Source organism: Sipha flava, unplaced genomic scaffold (genome assembly GCF_003268045.1).
Source record: "Sipha flava isolate LNK unplaced genomic scaffold, YSA_version1 104_pilon_pilon, whole genome shotgun sequence".
Lineage (NCBI taxonomy): Eukaryota > Metazoa > Arthropoda > Insecta > Hemiptera > Aphididae > Sipha > Sipha flava.
This window is the reverse complement of record NW_020271718.1, coordinates 2,755,688-2,778,834: the sequence shown is the minus strand read 5'-3', so window position 1 is coordinate 2,778,834 and position 23,147 is coordinate 2,755,688. Positions and strand designations below refer to the sequence as shown.

The 23,147-nt window shown below is 26.2% G+C and overlaps 1 protein-coding gene across 1 annotated transcript in view; it reads right to left on the bottom strand.

Moving 5' to 3' along the window:
* Nucleotides 1-2,384: 2,384 nt before the first annotated feature.
* The window catches only part of LOC112682824 (mutS protein homolog 4-like), a 61,133-nt gene continuing 40,370 nt past the window's right edge, over nucleotides 2,385-23,147 (bottom strand). Inside the window, exons 2-18 of the mRNA XM_025553573.1 lie at nucleotides 21,210-21,280; nucleotides 20,311-20,702; nucleotides 20,108-20,208; nucleotides 19,891-20,039; nucleotides 19,226-19,416; nucleotides 19,026-19,147; nucleotides 11,242-11,462; nucleotides 10,962-11,153; nucleotides 10,716-10,902; nucleotides 10,461-10,603; nucleotides 10,295-10,398; nucleotides 9,262-9,481; nucleotides 7,501-7,602; nucleotides 7,208-7,321; nucleotides 5,714-5,922; nucleotides 4,996-5,170; nucleotides 2,385-2,653 (exon numbers count right to left, since the gene is read on the bottom strand). Of these exons, the coding sequence (XP_025409358.1) occupies nucleotides 2,435-2,653; nucleotides 4,996-5,170; nucleotides 5,714-5,922; nucleotides 7,208-7,321; nucleotides 7,501-7,602; nucleotides 9,262-9,481; nucleotides 10,295-10,398; nucleotides 10,461-10,603; nucleotides 10,716-10,902; nucleotides 10,962-11,153; nucleotides 11,242-11,462; nucleotides 19,026-19,147; nucleotides 19,226-19,416; nucleotides 19,891-20,039; nucleotides 20,108-20,208; nucleotides 20,311-20,435 (2,574 nt within the window). The 5' untranslated portion in view covers nucleotides 20,436-20,702; nucleotides 21,210-21,280 and the 3' untranslated portion in view covers nucleotides 2,385-2,434. The remainder of the gene's footprint in view (nucleotides 2,654-4,995; nucleotides 5,171-5,713; nucleotides 5,923-7,207; nucleotides 7,322-7,500; nucleotides 7,603-9,261; nucleotides 9,482-10,294; nucleotides 10,399-10,460; nucleotides 10,604-10,715; nucleotides 10,903-10,961; nucleotides 11,154-11,241; nucleotides 11,463-19,025; nucleotides 19,148-19,225; nucleotides 19,417-19,890; nucleotides 20,040-20,107; nucleotides 20,209-20,310; nucleotides 20,703-21,209; nucleotides 21,281-23,147) is intronic.

Below are 23,147 nucleotides of genomic sequence, written 5' to 3'. Positions count from 1 at the left end.
CTGACTATAGTATTCAAATTTTAGGTCTTCAACATTCTTTCGGATTTAATAACTTTAAAAATTTAACACTAATCATCATAGTTCAAGGTGTTCTGCGATTTAAATATCTCAATTTGATTATACTAATTAACTTTCATAAATTAAGTTACTATCTATTATTGTTATTAATCAGACACTAATTAGTTTATGTGTTAAAAATGTTGGTTTAATTAAACATATTAAATACAAGTTTATAAATAAAACATTATATTTTTAATTAAGTAAATACTCGATAAGGAAGCATAATTAATTGTTGATCATTTGAAGTATAGATAATATTAAGTTTCACTCAACGATGACCAAAGAATGATTGAATTGTTTATTTTAAGGTTAAAACGTATCATAATTCATAAAGTAATTCTGTAGTAGAGCTTACTCATAAAAATATAAGAATTTACAGAATTCAGACAGTTGCAAACTTTATCAACGTTATCATGTTCGAAATTTTTTTCTGTAATAATTAAGAGCGTAATATATGAAAAAATCTGAAATTAACTGATGATACGTTATTTTTCTTTTTTCTTTATAGTGAATTATAACAAATAAAAATGATTTTCTTTAATTTCCTTCCAGATTTCAATGATGTAAATTAAATATTAATAATGATTAGGGTAGCCTTCTAAACAAGCACTATACATATATGCAAAACCTTATACACTTAAAACCCTAAAATTCGCACTAAAATGTACTCATATTTTTTTAAAACAATTTATTCAAAAAATATAAATGGTTAATAAAATTTAATTTCATGAAAGTGATTTTTCTGACCCTGGGAATAATATTTCTAATATTTTAGTAAAAATTATTAAAATCTGTAGATAATTAAGTAAATAGTATTTTTACCTTGAAAATTACATTGAATGACCAAATGTTTTTTTTAATTGTTGAACTGAAGTCAGCCAACAATACTTTTCTTGAAAATTATCATTCTGCATCAACAGAATTAACTGAGGCGTATTTATAATATTAATATAATTATAATTTATTGTTAAGTTAAACCATACATTTTAGTTTACTCACCGTTTATAATTTTAATAAGACTTTGAATATCCTAATTTTTTTTCACAACAACATGTATTTTTTCTTTGAATATTATTTCTATTGGACTAGAGACTTAATTTAAGTTTAAATTAACATTTTGTATTATATTAATTGGATCACATAGTGAAAGGTTTTTTACTTTGAGACTGGTAAGTATATCTGGTAGAAATTCAAAATATGACTTGATAAATATTAAATTTAAATTCAGACTAACGTCAGAAAAAATACTTTTGCAATTTAGCAAAAGAAAGTACATCTTTCTTATTGATAATTGATAAAAAATGTTAGAACTTCAAGGAGTTTGCAAATAGAATATCAACAAATATAATATTATATGTTGAAGGATATGTCTAAACTATGGTAAATTTTGATGACATTTTGCATAGAATACCCGATGCTTTGCATTTGTATTTATTTATTTTGCAATTTGATTTACACACACAACGATAATAACCCTAATCTCCTAACTTCTCTTAATGATTTTTTTACATTTGACACCTAGACTACTTTAATAAATGGCTGAGGATAAACATTAAATTGAGACCTTGTGTAATATTGTTCAATTGCCGCATTCATCTTACACACACACACACACAACTCGAAATCCACTCACAAACTTTTCATCCTCACTACCAACAAATACGCTCGACGGTCCATGGATACACCCACTCGTCTCTCACCCATCTCACATACTTCATTATTATAAGTTAAATAAATACACATTAACAATATACAAATATATGATTAGGATTTTTTTCTTCTTCTTGACTTTACAATTCTGTAATAATTCTGTAATACAAATTTAAGTCATATACTTATTGGTTACGAATCCTACTTATTATTTATAAATATCAAATATTATATTCTTCTTATCTAATATATCACAGAATTTATTGTTGTTTATCTTTATGACATTGTATGAATTTTTGTTTCTTATTAGTACTTAAACTTGAACATTGTTGTTACTTTGTATACATGTAGTGTTCGTGATTTTGTCTTGCTGTACCATATTACTCTTCAAGGGTGTTATTTAATAATAAAAAAAAAATAAAATAAAATATTTTCAATATAACATCTTATATTTTTATACTGATACATTTCTGTAAAATATCATAATATGTTGTAATATTATTGGGAATTTGTTACATTTATTACAATCTAATATACATACTATATTTTATAAATTATTATTATTATTATTACTTTTAAACTTAAATATAAAACTTTAATATTATTAACACATGTTAAATTTTTTTTTGAATTGTAACATTTAAAAAAATTCAATATTTTTAATTTTATCACTTGCAATATTACATAAAGGTGGAATTATTTGTTGAAAGTATGCTAATGTCACCTATATTATTTCAGTAAAACTTTCATCATCAGAACTGATTAATTCCATTAATGGATTCATTTTTTTTTTTCTATTTTCTTTCAATTCATCCATCATTTGTGATACAGCTAATTTCATGTCAAGTATATCAAGAGTATTATTATCCTTCATAAATAAAAGTTTTTGAATACAATCATCCAAAATCAGGTCTGCTTCATTTGATGGGTTATTTGGCAAAGCCTATCAATATAAAAATAAATATTTCATAACTTATATTTACAAGTATTAATGGGTATTTATACCATTACCAGTTTTTGAATACACACAACATTCAATGATATAATAAAATTAATATAATTATAATGTTTTATGGTATAAATATTTAAATTATATGTTATCTGCGTAACTGAAAATGAAAAGATTGAACGAGGGAAAGAGTTAGATTTAGTCATATATTGGGTACATATTTATAAAATTAAAGTAAGATCTTATCATTTTTTAATGACGATGAATTTATAAATTAATATGTATCTAAACAACCGCTGTGAAAGGAGATCAGAATACTTCCACAATTCCTCAGCCAGTCGTTAGAGGCAACTAAATGAGGTTGCGTCAGGTTGATAGCCGATATAAAATTTAGTTAAAGAGTATGAGGAGTCTGAAACAAAACTTAGGTGGCTTGTTCCATTTCGGATGTGCGCGGGGACGACGGGTGAGAGGATGTATCATAGTTAGAGGTGGAGGAAGCCGAAATGATGGTATGTGATACCAGCCGGAGAGCCAATTTGGTAGCAGATATGTATTCAGATTTACCCAACATGGGTAATGTCAATAGTGTAGGGACATCACAATTGCGCCTCGGGTTAAACCAGCGTCTTAGTATAAGAAATAGGTATAAAGTTAGAATAAGCACATGGAGTGTTTGGAAAGTTAACTGGCAGAAGTAGAGAATTAGCAGAAGTATTGAAAAGGAGGAAAGTTAATATTTGTTGTGTTCAGAAAACTAAGTAGAAAGAAGAGAAAGCAAATTAAATAGGAAAAGGCTATAAAATAATATCTTCAGGTAAGACTAGTTTTAAGAATGGGATTGGAGTAATATTGCGTAAAAAAAATGAAAATTAAGGTAGTTAACGTAGGAATCAAAATTGATAGAATTATTACGGTAAAATTGGTATTTGAGAAAAAAATTATTAAACGTAATAAATGCGTATGAGCCACAAGTAAAATGTAATGAAAAGAAAAAAATAAGAGTTTTGGCGAAAAATGGATAAGGTGTTGCAAGAAATATCAGTAAATGATGATACTGTAATTAGTGGTGATATAAATGGACATGTAGGTAGTAAGAGAGTAGAGTAAGAAAGAATGCATGGAGAGTCTGGATTTACTGAGAGGAATGAAGCTGGAGAAAAAGTTTTGGATTTCGCAACATCCTATGAGCTTACAATAATCGATACTTGTTTATACAAAATTATTTGTTAGCTATTAGTTATTTATTAACTTATATGTATGAGAAGCTAGGAACACGATAAAACAGTTAGAGTCTTTATTAATTGAATGTTGAAGGAAAACGGGGTAGAGTAAGATCAAAGTAGAGATTTAGGTTGGATACGATTGAGAATGATATGAGGACTGTTGGTATGTGCATTAGTGATGAGAAAAAATCCAGATTCGCTGAAGTTTGAAAATCCGGATTTTGGATTTGAAAACATTGAATTAGTATTTTTTTCAAGAACTATTTATAGTAAATACAAAATCCTCAAAATTAAATGATATTTTGACTTAAACTAATTAAGAATCTCATATACAAGTTTTTGTGTAATATTAAATATATAAGTTGGATACCATAAAGTAAATTTTAGTTATTATTATTTCCAAAATAAATGGTACGTAAGACTTGAAGTGTTTACTAACTATTAAGAAATCTTATTCAGATTATCATCATCTTGTCCGAGAATTAAAATAACGACTAAAAAGTGGTGTAATGAAAGTTATATGATTAGAATACAGAAATTTGCAATAATAAACCCAAATCAAGGTTTGTATAATATGTGAACCAAACCTGACCACTATACCTGATAGTAATATTGAATTACTGTGGCACGACGAATAATGTAAGTATTTATTGAAATTAAAAATAATCTCATCTGTGGTGCCCACTATTATTGACTCCGGTGACCCGTTAATTGTTTCGTGTAAAACAAACCTCGACAAATTATAACAATTAAAGTGATTGATAGGAAATAATTAAAGATAAAAATTAATCAGTCCGGCATTTTTAAAATAGATAACATCGAGGGTAATTGTAAGTAGGTATGAAGTATTATGTACTGCAACAATATCACAATTTTATTCTATGATCAAAATTAGCATTTACTTATTTGTACGGATATAGTATAAAACTATATGAGACCTTTTGTATAACTGTTATGCAGTAGGTCTCATATCGTTTATCAAACAGATTTTAGTATGATGAATACGAGGCATTGGTTTAGCCTTTATTTTATTATTATGGTAAAAGTGATATTTATTCAAAGTACTGGAACTATTATAGAATAATATTGTCTATCATATTAGTTACTCACTATTTTTGTTTGACGTAAACATTTTTCAATTTGTATAGCATGTTCGACTAAGTATTCAGGCATTTTTACATCCCTAGCCAAAGTTAATCCATAGTCATCAATATTCGTTACTCCTGATCGTAATTTGTAAGTGTAAGATAAACCACTTGAAGAAAATAATGCCTCCATGTGATAACTATAAAACAATATAATTTAAAAAAAGTTTTTTTTTCTAATTTAAAGACACGATATAATCTACAGTCTAATTGGTTACTGGATAAATGATTCGATTTGTAAATCCAGTTTACATAAGACTACGATAGAAGTACAAAAATTCCAGTATAGCAAGAAATTAATCTAGCCCATTTTTAAAATGTATTATGACATACGACCTATAATTTCGTGTACTAGGTATTTACTTTATTTTAAATATCAAAATTGAAATTGGAGTAGCTGATTATTATCTGGAATAAATTTAATTAAGGAAAACTTTAGTGTGGTCCAACATTAAACAGTAATTAACAAATGAGGTTGACTGATATACTCGTAAATGTATTTATATTCATAGTTGGCCATAGAATAATGGATGGAGACAAGAGTGTACTTTAATTCACTATATTATAGTTATAGACTTTTAAATGTCTATTGAAAATAGTATATCATTATTTTTTATTTATTGCATTATAATCACATGGTCACGTTAATATATTAATACAAAAATATAATATTATATTGTTACTTGAGTACATTGCAGTACAAGTCTTGAAGTTTTGTTATAAAAATATTGTGCGTAGCAAAGAATATAAATGCACAGGATTGCATTATATGTTCACAAATCGCCCATGCTAAACTGGATCCTTCTTCGCAAGAAGTAGCTCGACACAATTCATCAATAATAACTAAACTATGTCTTGTAAGTGAAGGAAGTATTCCATTTAATTCTTTTATCTAAAATACAAAAAAAAAAAAAAAAAATTATTAGTTGAAAATCTAAAGTGATCTCAAAATAAATGAACATTATTCTTAGATAGTACCTTGTGAGTTCTATTTAAAATAATTATTTATAATTAAAAAATCATAGATGAGTGAATAATGAGCAAAAAATGTAAGTTATAAAAATTTACTAAAATGCAGAAATGTATTAACTATATAAAAGTAAAAGTAAAATATACTTAAACACCATATGGATCATTTGATATAGCAGGTATTAAAAAATAATAACATCATCAAAAAATTAATACTTTTCATTACAAATATTAGGCTATATGACATAAGCGCCAAAGGTACAAAAATTACCTATCATTTGCGCCAAAATGTGTAATACATAAACGCCAATCTAATATTGTACACTTGTTATATCTAACATCTAATATAAGTGTCAAAATGAATGTTTTATGTAAGTATTTATTAAAAAATTGCAATTTTATAAAAAAAATATCAATAATAAATTATGATATACATTATACATGCAAATAAATATAAATTTAATAAATTGGTTGATTTTTTAATTTTACTTTTTTCACATATCTGTACTTTAATACATTTGCACTACATTTATTACACACTGTGCGTACCTAGGATTTTTAGCGCTTTTGTACGATACGACATCATTTTTGGTTATCTCATTTTGGCGCTTATGACTTCAATCGCAAATATTGATTTATATAAAAATTAATTTAAGCTTATTCTGATATAAGGACATGGCTCAGCTTTTACTGCCAATAAAACAAATATTTTGATAATACTGGACACTATTTTATTTAAATATTCCAAAAAATACAAATTTGATAGTAAAATATTTATTTATAAATTAAATAATATAAAAATATTCATATCTTTTTTGAGAAATGGCAATGATTTTAATATTTTATTAGTTCAACATTTATTAGTTTCAGCTCTTTTTAGATAATATCAAATACATTTTTTATTGACATTTTTACTGATACTAAAATTTTCATAATTATGCTTGTTTATAAAATCAAAACTAATAATGATTCAATTTCATGACAATGAACATTTTTATTTATCTGAAATATTGTTTGAAAACTATTATTTAAGTAATGTTTATTTTATTTATCCTGAATAAAATGTATTTTTTTTTCTCGAATTTACTATGAAGACCGAAGAGGTCTTTATCAACGGTTATTTTTATAATTTATTATAACAACAACAATTGTTATAGTAACAGCCACCTGAATAGAATATAAAAAAAATTTTTTTTTTATTGTTATACCTCTAAAACCCAAGTAGATGCATTCGATTCAATACTGTCTCCAAAAGCTATTCTTGTGAATAATCGATCACAAATTCGAAACTGAGCTTCTGTTGCAGGAACAAAACATCCAATCTAAAATTTAAAATGTTTCATAATCAAACTAAATAATTATAAATATTTTTAAGTATAGGTAGGTTCGATTAAGCTTAGTTGAAACTATAAATCAGTTTTAGGTATTTCATCATTTACAATTAACTAAGGTATTTATATAAGGTCTAATGATATTTTATAGATACTTTGTCTTAACCAACCTGGGCAATAACTTGTAATAATGCTACTTGACGTATGTAAATGCTTTTTCCACCCATATTTGGCCCGGTGATAATACTTAAATTCTTATCAGTTGAAGCGAACTAATTAAATTTAATTATAAATAAAAAAAAAACGATTAAATATATAATTTATGATTTAACGAAACAATTAAAAATACAATTATTTTTTCATATTATTTTATGTAAATTTAAATATTAATTCTAAAATGTATTTGTATTTTTTTTATTTTACATAAAATATTTAAATTAAATAAATTTCGCATTAATAATAAAATATTCTTATACTTCTTCTTCTTCTTCTATGTTTCCTATCTCTCAACTATTTAGGGTCGGCCACTATTCTGTTGTCCTAAATTTCGCCTTGATTTTCTACATCCCTTACACACATACCAACAGCCCATATATCATTCTCAATTGTATCTAACCATCTCTTTGTATATTTTACGATTATTATCTCGTCAAAACGTTAATTTTAATAACTACTCATACTGCTTATGTTTTCTCTCGTCTCATCATATGCCCAAATCATCTTAGTCTATTTTTCCTTGTTTTGTCCACTATTGATGATATACCAATACTACCTCTTACATATCCCTTGCTTATTATATCTTCTCTTGTCACTCCACTCATCCATATAAATATTCTAATTTCCGCAACACTCATACTCAGTTTTATTCACATGTCGACACTCTAAACCATATAACTTAATTGGTTTCACGACACACCTATAAAATTTACCTTTCAACCTCATTGGAATTCTTTTATCACATAAAACACAAGACGCTTGTCTCCATTTCATCCAACCTATGTTTTACATGAATATCAAAATCCTGTCCTTTTGTACAAATGATCCTAAATATTTAAAGTTTTCGATTTCACTTATAAGCTCACCGCATATTGTTATTGGTCTTCTCATAACCTCAATTTCTTGGTATTTTACTCCAAAGTCATACTTTATATACTCTGTTTTATTATTACTAATTCTCAATTCTTTTCCTTCAAGGGCTAACCTCCACTCATCCAACCTATTATTAACTTCAGCCAGATTTTCTCCTACAAAATATCACTATATTATCACCAAATATCATACAACCATGGTATCTCACCCTGTATGTCTTTCATAACTTCATTCACTACCACAGAGAACATATAAGGGCTTAAAGCCGACCCCTGATGCACGCCAACTCCTACGTTTAAATCTTCTGTTACTCCACACAAACTCTTTACACTAGTTCTTGAACCTTCATACATACCCTGAATCAAATTTATATGTATTTTGGGACCTCTTTTCTAATCAATGCCCGCTTTAAAACGTCTCTTAGTATTGCGCCATACGCCTTTTCTGAATCCTATAAGTTATTATAAATTGTATATTTTTTTTCTTCTTTCCCTAAATCTCTCTACTAGTTGTCTAGCACAAAATAATGGCTCCATCGTCGAATTTTCAGACATAAAATCAAACTGATTATCTGACATTAATATCTCACTTCTTATTCTCTTCTCTATAATATTTTCCCAAATCTTCATACTACGACTTATAAACTTTATTCATCTATAGTTCTCATATTCCTATATGTCTCCTTTGCCTTTAAATATTGGCATAAACATAAAACTCTTTCTCCAATTTTGTGTCATTTTTTTTCCTTTATTGACCCCTTATTAAAAATAATAAAATATTCTAATAACTTTAAACATAAAAGTACAGAAATATATTTTGTTTAATAATATTATGATTCTTACAATATCATTTTCAACTGGTACAACTGAATTAATCAAATCTAATATTGGATGTTTAGAATTTTTAACACTCATGTATTGTCCAAACTTCGGTCTAATTAATCCTGAACGCATACTATAGTGAGCAAATGAAAATATTAAGTCTAATTCAGCAACACTATTGCACAGATCGTAAATGCAACTCATATACTTTCTTAATTCTTTTAGCATTTCAAACAACATTCTGAAAAAAAAATAATTTCAATTAAATTAAAGAATAGGTATTCGTTTTTGATGCTTCTAACAAACAACTATTTAAGATTTTGGAATGTGATATATATTTTCAATTAATTTAGTTATGTACCTAATTGAAAGTCCACAATTATACTGATAACTTTAGGATTAAAAAATAAAATATCTTTCGAATTATAATGCATGATTTTTAGTATTAATTATCACGTATACAAAATATCATATTGCAGATGTATACTAAGAAGTATTGGAATGTAGTATATACCATATAATTTATATACCCTATATTTAAAATATTATAATATAGATATGATGCAGTTTTGTATTAAACAAGAAAAAATGTTGGTACACAAATATGAACGTGCGCAAACATTACTGTTCACAAATAGAATAAAGTATAATTTAGATGGGTTAACCATATTTAACTTAATAATTACATTTTTCTTATATTCTAATATTTTACTATTTAAAGACGTGCCGATGTGGTATATTATGATTATCATTGAATATTTTGGTAGTGGGGGAAAGTTCGTCACAGAGTAATTAAGTATCTATCCTGACTACCTCTACACACGCTTATAGACACAAATTCAAGATCCTAGAATATTTTGAATATGAGCTATGTAGAATAATGCAATCAAAAAAAGGAATTTCCCTAGTGAATATCAAAAGAAGATCCTGTTACAATAATAATGGAATATTGACAAAAAATATACCTAGTATAATAACATTAAAAATTATGATAAATAATTTGATTTAAGCATTTAACATACAATATGAACAAAAATAAAAATATTAAAATTACGCATTAGTTAACGATTCCACTTCATTCAGTACTTGAGTTATACGAATATTTAGTACTATTAAATCTTCTGTTGTAAATTTTACAAGATTTTTTATGCACTCCACCTATTTAAATGAAATTGTTATCGTTATAAACTAATATATTAATGGTTTAATGTATAGCTTACGTTTTTACAAATACTTGGAGGATGTTTGACGTTAAAATTTTTTAAATTTTTTAGTTCTACCTGAACATGAAATCCTCTTTTATTGGAATTTTGTAGGAATAAATGTTCTGTCCCCAGTTGTTCACCCAAAACTTTAACTTTATCTAAAATAGAACATTTTAATATTTCATGAATACTTGATATAGCATTGTATGTTTATATATATACTTTATAGTATATACAATATATTAGTAAGCTATTTTTAAATATATGCACCATGAAACTCTTTAATTAATTCACTATAAATAGTACGAGCGACATCTAATAAAGGATTCAAATTAGACTTTATTGCAAAACATCTTTGAAACTGCGATTGTGAAAAGCCTTTTGATCTAGTAGATTCTTTATTTATTGTCGTTTCAATTATTTCTAACATTTTTGAGTATCCGGAACATGATAATTTCTAAAACAATTACAATAATATATAATTCTACAGTAAATTTTAATTTTTTTAATACAAACTTTGCGTATATCAGAAATAAATTCAGATTTAAATGGTTTTAAAATATCAACAAGGGAAGGTAATGCTATCAAAGTGGTTTTCAATAGCAAAGTATAATTCCCTTGTAGTTTAGACATGTGTTGAGTGTTCTTAGAAACTTTGGTACATAACCAATATAGTTGTTCGACGTCAGTGAACTTTTGAATTACGTTCTAATATCAAACAATTTTAAAAAGGCGTTTTGTTGAGTGCAATTAAAACCATATATTTGATGACATATGGCAAATGTATAAAATTTACCTTAAGTAATGTCAAATATTGTTCTTGGTTGTTTAAAATTTCTTCTACGGCTTCTTGGCGATTATGTATCAACTGAATGTCACTAGAAGGTTGAAGAATTGAAGACCTCAATCTTCTCTCGCCTCCAACTGTTATGCAATGGTTTAAAACATCATAGAGAGTATTTTTTGAATTTAAGGAACTATTCAAAACTAACTCTAGTCTCAATGCTGAATTTGGGTCTGGAAAATAACATATACCTAATTAATTTTAATTTAATTATATTTAAAGCTTAAATGATAATTTCTCATAAATGTTCGTTTAATATACACATTCTTAAATATATAATAAATTTTATAATGTAATAACTCGAAAATATACTAATCAGTATTAGTACACTTTTAGTTAAATTAATAGTAAATGTCATCAATAAAACATTATACCATCCCGACCTATCATTAATAGTTCAATTAATCACCATAATTTATTCTTATATTTTCTATTCGAATATTAATTGCTAATTACAAATACTTGTATTATATCTTCATATCAAGGTGTTCCATGAAGATTATTCATCTCGTTATCCTTTAAGATACCTTCCTAATGAAGATAATGAAATTATTATTTTTAATATTAATTAAGATAATCAAATTATTTTTTTATAACTCATATAGATAAGGACTGCAAATATTCATATTTGAAATATGTATTTTTATTTTAGTTACTCATTTCAAAACAATTAATTTAAATTAATTAATATTTTTAAAAATTTGAGTAAGTAATTTAAGTAAATTTTGAGTTTATTCTCTTGAACATTTTAACGTTTTAACATTTTATTTTCATTACACTCATGAATTTTATCATTTAGGAATTTTTTAGTTTACAGAAAATATATAAAAAAATTAAGTACTATTTAATACCACAAAAGTGTTATAAAAAAAAAAAAATAAAATGGGATAAGATAATCTTAATGAATATCAATACCCTTCATTAATAATTAATTATTCTATAAGCTATGAGTTAATATAAAAGTTATTTAATAAAAGTAAATTTTATTTATTTATTCTAAAATTTTAAAATTTTTTGTAAAAACTGCAGTTTAACAATTAAATGATTAAATTTACACAATTAATATGTAGAATAACAATAAGTTAAATGTAAGTAATTAAACATAATGAAATAATAATAGATAAAAATAATAAATAATAAAAAAAATTAAACACCATTTGTGAAAATAATCATGGAGAGTTAATGCTTTAAATATAACATTAACAATATGCAAAGATAACAACAAACAAAAACATAAGGTCAGAATTCACCAATTGATGACTCTACCTGATAATAATTCATTTTGATATAATATATATATTATATTATAATAATGGCTGTATGTAAACTGCGGAAAAATTAACCTTTTTCTAAAAGTCGGTATGTAAATGGGCGTTGGTAAATTCTCCCGATTGTATAGTAAACCCTCCCGGGTCAATGTATTAACCTGAAGGAGATGTGTAAACTGTCTCCAGTCAATATTATGTTTATTTGAAGGAAATATGTAAACTCTTCAAACGGAACCATTTTCCTCAAAAATGAGGTACTATTTTCCTCCATATATATTTTTAAATGGTCATTTATTTGTGGTCTAACATTTTGAAAAAAAAAAATATGAATGACACTAGTTGTTAATAGTGTATCGTTACTGCTGTAATAGTACAGTATAAATACTTTGAACTTTCTCAGCACGCGAGCTACTAAGTATAATAGATTATTATATGAGCTTTGAAATTTCTATCGATATTGGCTTATTCAATATAAAAGAATAATACTTTTTTATAGTTATAAAATAATTATTTATATCCAATGTTAATTTAATATATAAAAATCAAATATAATAATAATACATAGTAATTGCTTTTTTATGAAAATTAAATACAAGTAGATACTTATGTGTATTTATAAATTATTAGTTGAAAAATAGTACGTATTGTATTTGAAAATGGATAGAAGAGAAGTAGGTATAAATATTATAATAACTGGTAAGTGGAGGAAAATGAATAATCAACAAGTGCATCTATAATAATTGGAGGAAAATGGAATAAACCTTTATTTAGAGGAAAATAGAAGTGGTGTAAAATAGACAGTGGAGGAAAACGTTATCTCATTTTTGGAGGAAATTAGCTGCGGCCAGCTCTCCCGGGTCAACATTTAGTTGCTTGTTGGAAACTCTCCCGAGTTGTTTTCTATGTTATTGTAACACTATGAATTGGCTACACAGCAGACATTTAAATGTGTATTTTATTTATTTTATGATTTTTTTTTATTATTAGCCCATAACGACTTTTTTTAAATTAAATTAAATGTACAAAGATTATTATTCTATTATTATTATTCGTTAAGATTAACATTTAAATAAAAAACCATATTTTTCAATTTGCACACTTCTATATATAATAATAAAAAATTTACATAGTTATTGGTATGATTGATAAAATATATATGTTACGGTAAAAAATGACAATTAGTGAATGACGTAATTTACTAAAATGATTCAATTATTTAGATAAATATTGTAATAAAACACATTTAAAATTCAAATTTACATCTTTTATCGGCCATTAACGTTATTTACCAAAGCTCATGGTAAATTATGATAAATTTCAAATAATGAATTGGTTGTTTTACTATATGTACTTAAAGGTATTTAAAACTGATTTATTGTTAGTGGCTATTTCATTTTTTATTTTAGGTTCTTAATTAAAAAACTATATACCAGTACATAAATAAAAATAAAAGTAATTTTTTTTTAGCTGAGTTTAAAGCCCGATTTTTTAAATTATACAAATTTTAATGTCATTGGCCAGGGTTTTGATTTATTATCAAAAGGTTAGGTTTTAAAATGACAAATTTAGTTAAGTAATCTTAATAATTAATTATAAAGCTATAATTATTATAATTTTGCAATTGTATGTCAATCAAACCAATTTGTGCCCTTGAATTAAAAGCGGAATTTAAAATTGGTTTTTTTCACAAGTCCTCTTTTTGGATTCAATTGTTTTATTTGACAATTACTGTGTAAGTTTGAATATACCATAACTACCTCTGTTCACACATTACAATATTTTGTTTTTAACACAGCCATCATCTAACTAAAATGATATGTCATACCTCTTTTTACTGTTGATAATTTTTTCAATTGCTACTTTAAATTTATTCTGGTTTTCTATACTTGAATATTATATTTCAGTTTAACTAAAACGCTATAATATTCACGAGTAACACAAATTATTATAAATAATTATAAAACACGTACTCGCCGCATATATATATATGTTACCGGAAAAGATGAAAAATCAGGAATTGTCAGTATATCCTAGTCATTGTTGACAATGACTGGAAAGGTTAGGCAATGTTATAATCCGCATTCAAACAAATATCAACACCGCTTTATAGGTTAGGTGATCGATCTGATTATGGAACATTCAAGTCCTCATGAAATATATATTAATTTAAAATGACGAACATTTTTTAAATTTTTTGTGATGTTACGAACGAAGCTCTAGGCAAACCATTGCGGAGCACCAAAGGCTTCGCGGAGCACAGTTTGGATATCGCTGTACTAGATTATAAAATTCCAAGTGTCATAGTAATTTACCACGAAACAATAAAGATTAAGATTATGATTTATCCTAAATAGCTAATAAGTATTAAAATATATTAAATTAATTTTTAATGTTATTATCAATGCCTTCTTTTATTAGGAATTGTTACAAATGACTAGGTATTGACATTAATTCCTTACTAAATCAGGCATTATCGTTATTGACTAGTCATTATCAACACGGACTGATTGTCATCTTTTCCGGTAACATATATAACTCATTGAAATATATGTATAAATACTAACTAATAAACTTGATATCAAGACAACGCGATTTGCTTCCGCTGCCAGTGAACATTTTCTCTTAGGAGCGCAACGATCGCATTAATGGCAATTCATCACTTTCAATAATAATTAATAATAAATATAATGCAATATATCATTGGTAAAAGTGCACTTCATCACACTTTTTTTTTGTTCCTGTCGTTGTACAAACGTCGAATATTTTTTAAAAAACCTACTAGGTTCTCATCATGGAGTAGTATACCCATAAAATATTCGTCTCCGGACGTCACCAGCTGAGCGGAGGGCGGATACGCGATAAGTAAAATATTTAAATTATAATTGGCCGATCATTTTTGTTTAAATTAATAGCGAATGCTTATGTCACGAAGCTCGTCAAAACGGAAAGTTGCAAACTTAAATAGACCATTTAATATTATTAATTGGGTTATCGGCATTATTACTATTTTTATGGTCAGGTTTTCCCTTATCTAAATACTTTCGTTATGATATTTTTAACTAACAAAACTTTGTTTGGTCACGTATACACTTATCACTGATGTTCATACCGACATAAATGTACTGTACATCGTTCTCCGACTAAACTGAAGATTGACGTCAATAACCAGTGAATGTCTATATTTACAAATTTACCAATTTTTAGGTTTTTATCGAGGAATCACGGCATTTACTTCGTTTATATGATTCACCGTAACATATACATTGAATATGTATACACAGATATGTATAATAAACTAGATTGCTAACTGTTGCATCTTACGCATGTGATTAGTTGAAGCAGACGACAGCCATTTAATTCGAGGCCTATGGGCTTTATCACAGCCTTAGATTTGTTTGATAAAGAAACTGATAAAAAAAATAAATAAATTATAGAACAAGTATCCAAACAAAAAACATTTTTATTGCACTTTATTTTTCTCATTTATATAAATTTTCCATCTAAATATAAATAACAATTATTAACATAGTTTATTCTGATAGGTTAACAATTTTTACATGTTATAAAATAAAATGGTTTTACTGAGTTTCTGTCGTTTACTAGCAGTTTTCATAATCGAGGATGTTATTATATTACTATAAAAATATAATCTCACATTAAGGTAGGTTCTGGTTACTTTGTTTATAATGTCAATTTTGTGAGGTCTTGCCAATAAATCTGTTGAATTCCAGCAAGTATCACATTCTGGAAATAGTATAGCGTTTGTCGCTAATGAGTTTTGTACACTTATCATAATTTTTAAATCCATATTTTTAATAAACATTTGTTTTTTATCCACCATAATGGTTTTAAATAATGTTTCTGTCAATTTAACAATTTTGTACACCCCATCAGAAGCATACTTCAAACCACCTCTGTTTTTCATAATTGTAAAAATTTTTGGTGTGGTATTATTTTGATAAATGTGGTCATTTTCAATGAATGGTTCTGTAATGGCTTCAATACAACCATCACATTTTAAAGTTGGGATTAGTTTTTTAACAATATATCCACATATGTAGTATAATATATTTTCAGTGATACTATTAAAATCTAATTTATTGTACTGTTCTGCTAACAATGAAATATCAAGCTCATTTTCTAAATTTTGTTCTGGTGCTTTATTTTCCATTTAATTGAAAAAAGAGAATCTTCGTGAGGTGACATGATTTATGTGTTGAGTATTTAATTACCTAAATAATTTCGTAGTTGAACCAACAACCCCGTCCTTGCTACGGCATCCATCAACACAGCACTTATATGGCATGATTGGAAATATAGTATAAACTATTATAATTTCTAAATAAATGCACAACTGACAATTAATGATAAAAATTGATAAGGCAAAATCTACATCGGCCTCGATTAAAATGGCAGATAATGGCTTCACATCTTATAATCAGTTAGCAATCTAGTTTATTATACATATCTGTGTATGTATATGACTAAAAAATAATATAACTGGATATTATTGTATATCTAATCAAAATAGTAAAACTTGTAAAAGATACATATAATATTATGTAAACAAATAAATATTTTTAATATAAAATTATTGATTTAAATAGTTTTGGTGTTTTTTAATATAAGTAAAAAAATATAAACTAATAAATAAATCTCACAAGACATCTACAGTGCTACCATTCAACGCGGCTGTAAAATATGATTAAACCCTTTTTCTTAAAAACCGTCCAATCATACACGGAAGAGTTTACATTCTCCCTTCGGAGAGTACTGGAGTAGGTCTGGGAGAGTATATATTCCCGTCAGATAGCACTGAAGTAAACATAGGAAAGATTAAAAGTTACCGTCAGATAGTACTGCAGTAGACCCGTGAGAATTTACAGCTCATAGGGAGAGTTAACATTCGCCCATGTAAATTGCGGCAAGAAAAAATTTATCATTATACAATCTGAGAAAAAATTCATAAGGTACATTATGCAAGTTGCGGCAATTTATTTTTTACACCTATAATATTATATACTATATAGTATCTACATCATATATACCTACACATGAGTACCTATGTTCATATATCGTTTAATTAATTATGTTATGTTGCATCTTGCCAGTTCCAATGTTTTATTATAACTTATATTTGATTCAAATTTAAATTTAAATTTCAAATTGCTTAACATTTAATTGTTTGTCATTCTGACAGTAAAAGGACCGATGTCTTGTATGTTCTGTTAAAACTTAAAAATACATTTGAATTCACCATTTTGTACGCAAGACGTAACATAACATAATTGATTAAACGATTTACGTAAATAGGTATACATAGGTACAACGGCATCCACGTAAAGTACCAAGTAATGCAATTGCACTGATTTCACATGGGTGCCGGGGCCTACATACATTTAAGGCCTCACTCTGGTTTCTGGAGCAAATACTATTAATGCATAACTATTCATCTGGATCTTTAGATCGTTGAATAAAATATTAAGAGTTAGCAATGCCAAATATACAAACAAATATAAATATAGAATAACTAATATAGATAACTATAATAATATTGATTGTGTTTATAGTTTTTGTCAGGACTCAGGAAGCTGCCCCAAGGTTTATATGCTATGACGTTAATATGTTATGTAACTACCATATAAAAATAAGTTATGATGGAGTAATATATATATTTTGTAAAGCAAGTCAACACATATTCACTGCCTTAAATTAAAAATTATTATGTATATTGTAGTATTAACTTTGAAATCTTTAATAATTAATAAGTAATTGTATTTGAAAAATTGCCCTGAGCAATACGGTGAAGATTTTTTTTTTTTTTGTAAAATTTTAAATTCAAACCCCTATCAAAAAAATGTTGTACAAGAATTTGTAATATTTTTAAATTTATTTAAAGTAAACATGCATTTAAAAAAGTGAAAAATTAAACGAATATGGTCGAATGGATGTAAACCAAAATTAATTTGGAGGCCCTATAATTATAATTGCACTGGTTCATGGAAAACCTGTGGGCGCCACTGAATAGGTACATATTACATACTATTTATTATATAACAGCGGTACTTAATCTGTAATTCGGGGACTTTTAGGAGTCCACGGCAGCCTTAATACATACATATGTAACATAAGTTATAATACGTGACATGAGTGCATTATTACAATATTATTGAATTATTTTTTAAAATTTTTTTTTTCATTTATTTTTTATTATATAACAGATAGATCTTATTTTTATACGATGTTCAAAAACTTGTGTCTCAAGTATAACGTCAACCATCGCATTAAGTAAATTTGCAGTGAGGAGAGAAATTAGGTGATTAATTATGAAATTAAGGTCCAAAAGGAATTTGAATGAAAGTTAATTTATAGTAAGTTAAATAGTAAATAGTAAATTCGAATGTTTTAACGCATATAATTTAATAAATTCTAATTTAATAAAAAGTTGATTAACTTTGATAAATTTACCAATAAACATAGACTTTTCAATTCCTTTGTACTCAATATTTAGCGTATTTGATGAAAATGTAACATTATGATTGAATTCAATATGTTTCAATAACGCTGCTGCGGCAGATACTGCGTAAAATCTACAGACATATAATTTATTAAACTACGTATCAAATTCAAATTTATAACAATATATCCTTATCGAAAGTATTTCTTACTTTGGCAACACTTGTTCCAATGTTAAAGCACATTCTGGTATTACAGAATTCTTCAAATAAAGTTTACCATCATTTTCACAAAAATGTTTCCGTGATACAGTAATTATAGAGCTTAATGGAAATTGGTTTTTAATTGTATTAAACAATAAAGTACCTTGCATTTGATCCATAAATGTTTTCGGAATTAATATCTTGAAAAATAATTTTTACAGACATGTATTTATTCTATAGAATAATATATTTATTTAAAAAACACATATTTTTTTAAATTATCTTGGAATTTATCTATTTATATATTTTATTTATTTATTTAATTTTCATTCATACAATGAAAAGTTATAATGAATAGTTATATAATTATAGTTAATAATATCTACAAAAAATATAGGTAGATGCATAGGTCTATTTAGGGTGGTTTGGAAGGGCTTAGTTTTCCCCCTCCAAACGATGAACCATAATAATGATAAATATTTTTTACGTTTATCATTCTAATAAAAAAATATAATTTCATTATTTATAGTAATTTGGTTCTACAATTATTTTCAGTGTTAATGCTTATTTTTACTTCCAACTTAATGTATAAATGTTCACCAAAAATGAATGTAGAACATCGTAAACTTTACAAACAAACCAGAAATGTCCAATTAATTATTTAAAAAAATTACCTCTGCAGGATTTAAAATATTTATTTTATTTATAGTGTTCATATACGTTTGAGTATCACTTATTTGAGATAAAATTAAAACTGGTCTTTTTAAATCAATTGCTGCCAAACCGATTTCACCTTGAGCTGAACCTCTACCTTCTGTCAAACCTAGAAATAATTATAAATTAATTCATCAATATGTGAGCCATATTCATCATTACTTAAGTTGTATCTACCTAATATAACAGTATTAGTTATTTCTTTTCTATTATCTGATATTTTTGTTAGTTTAGGATTACGCAATTTGTTTCGCAAACCTTGCGAAACCACAGGAACACTGAAAAAATTTAATTTTAATTAAAAAATTATTTATTTATTATTTCAAAATAAATGTGTGCATGATATGAAAGTAATGCCAACATTGGTTTATTTCATATACCACCTAGTTGAATTTACAGATGATGCAGTTTTAATAAGTTGACGAGGAGTGTTGCTTTTGACTATCAAGTCTTCAATTTGTTGGCTTATGTCGTATTTTGGTACGAAATTACTGTCATTTTCCATCGACGTTGGAAGCTTAGAACTGTTTGTATGGATTATTTGTCTCGATGTAGAAGATGACGTAGTCCATTTTAATACGCTTTCTGTTTCCACATCTGATATTACTTTAATTTTGTCACCAGACGTTAGTAAATCAGATCTACACACCAAACGAGAACGAACTATGCTTCCATCGTTAGTCACATTTTTTCGATTGGTTGTCTGAATTTGTTTGTTTGATATCCGACTGACTCTTTTTAACACGAGGTACCTTATATTGACCAGGCCTTCCTAATAATATATTTAAAAAAAAGTACAATAATATATTTAGGATATCAGAAGAAACAATATATTTTTATATTGAATAAAGACAAAAAGAAAATTAATTATATATATAAACGATTTTTATAGATTTAGAACAACTAAATAATTATATAAATAAATTTTAAATCAAGAATTCAATTTTCGGTCTATTTTGAAATGGCAATAATTATTTTATTTATACAAAATGATTTTGGAAATACAATTTGCTTTTATTAAATTGAACTTAATTAAAAAAAATATTGATTGTTTATTATTTAGAAAAACTAATTATTGGATCAACTTAAAAACTATTTTTGTGATAATGAAATAATGTTTTAAATTTCTTGAATCATCTTGAAGTGAATACTGTTAAACATTTTTAAAATAACTTACATACTATTTTTAATACGAAAAAATGAAAAATCTATTTCAATTTCAATAATAATTTCAATAAAAGTATATTATATGTATTCAAAGAAAGAAATTGATATTTACTTATTTCAAAATCATTTTCTGTTATCTTTCTATGTCTGCCTGTATTAACAACGTTCATTTTGAAGTATTGACTGTTGAAAAAAAAAATTGTTAGTAATACGTAATATTAATGAGCGTTCTTTACGGGAAGGTAGTTACATCAATATTTTCGTGCAAAATAATAACTATTTGTAACATTCAATTAATTTGATTTTTTTTTTTTAAATTTTGGTGGTTTCCTTTCAAGATTATTACACATAAATTCATTGCCTTCGTATAAATATAACACTAATACTGGAACGTGTCATTTGTATGACTATTACATTTTTATTCGATTTTCAAAAAAATATCAATAATGATAAGATATTGTAAATAATTTTTGAGGAAATTCTCTTCCGTATAGTTTAACCAACAGATGTTTATTTTAATTGCACATAATAAATAATTTTAAATTTCAAGCCTGAGAGTTCGTTACGAATGCGGCAATACTCGTTAGACTGAAAATAGATGATGCAAATAAAGTTTATTCAATAAACGATGTAGCCTATTGCAGAACACACCAGATATACTTGTATTATTATTATCGCACCGCAAATGATTGAGCACTAGTTGCGCCACTATTTAGTTGGAAATGATGTACAAACACTATGGACATATTATATACAACACAGTTTTTGATATTAAACTTATCTCGTTATGATAATTTGCATAAAAATTTCCATTTGGTATTTGTAATCGCTATATTATAGTAGTTTCTTCATATTAATGTTATGCACGTTATATATATATATATAACACAGTGTGATGACGATTTAAAGCAATATTAAATATCTCAGTTGGATGACCTTGAACCTTAAAAAATTAAGATATTTTCTGTCATTAGGTGTGCTATCATAAAAGAACGGTCCTATTACCTTTCCATTAACTAACCCACACCATACATTAATTCCCCACATTGCAGTCACGATGGTCACGTGCACCACTTATATGTACCATAGTCATGTGAAACTAATTTTCACACTGAGTTTATATCATTCCAGAATTGATAATTTTATTTATTCATAATGCAATTGTTAGTGAATTTTGATTTATCTCTCCAAAGAATATGATTGAAAATTATCATAAAATATAATATTGAACCAATTTACGAAATAAAAACATTTCCTTAAAGTTAAATATAGGGTCTATTCATAGAAGACATAATATTAAATGGGAACTAGGGTCTAATAGTGCACACTACAGATTCTACAAGTTTTTTGTAGGAAGCCAATTATGGAAAATTATGAGGGCTAAATTTGTTGGCCACCCTAATACATATTTTCGACTACGTGCTTGGCAGGTAGTAGGTTAATAGCAATAGGGACGGTTCATTTTTTGTATGATTACGGAAAAGTACAACAAATTAATAATAATATGAACCAGGGTATGATGAGCTCGAACTCAAAAATACATTATTATCTTATCTACAATAACCGGTAAATAATGTAAGTGTTACTGCATAATATTGTATAAATTTGAGAGTAACGTGTAATATTGTATTGATATATCAATACAATATTCTATAATATAGAGTCTATATCAATAGCAGGGATATAGATACTAATATCTATAACCGTGATCAATAGAGGTCAGAAACGATTTTCGTAGTAAACTCGAAAAGAGGTTATTCCCTTTTTTTGATAATCAAAAATAAATTATATTCATTGCGTAGATCAATGAATTTCCAATAGTATAATGCAGTGGCGTGAATTGAACTAAATTTTTAAGGTTGCAAACAGATTGTAAGGCAAACAAACTTGCTGGGAACTTTGTATCTTCACCCTCCCACACCCTAAACTCTAGTTTATTATATTTTAAATTTGAAAAAATCAATTGAAATTAAATTTAAGTTAAAACTTAGTAATACATTTTAAACAGGTAAAGAAATAGAAATATTAAAAGAACACATTACTGAAATAA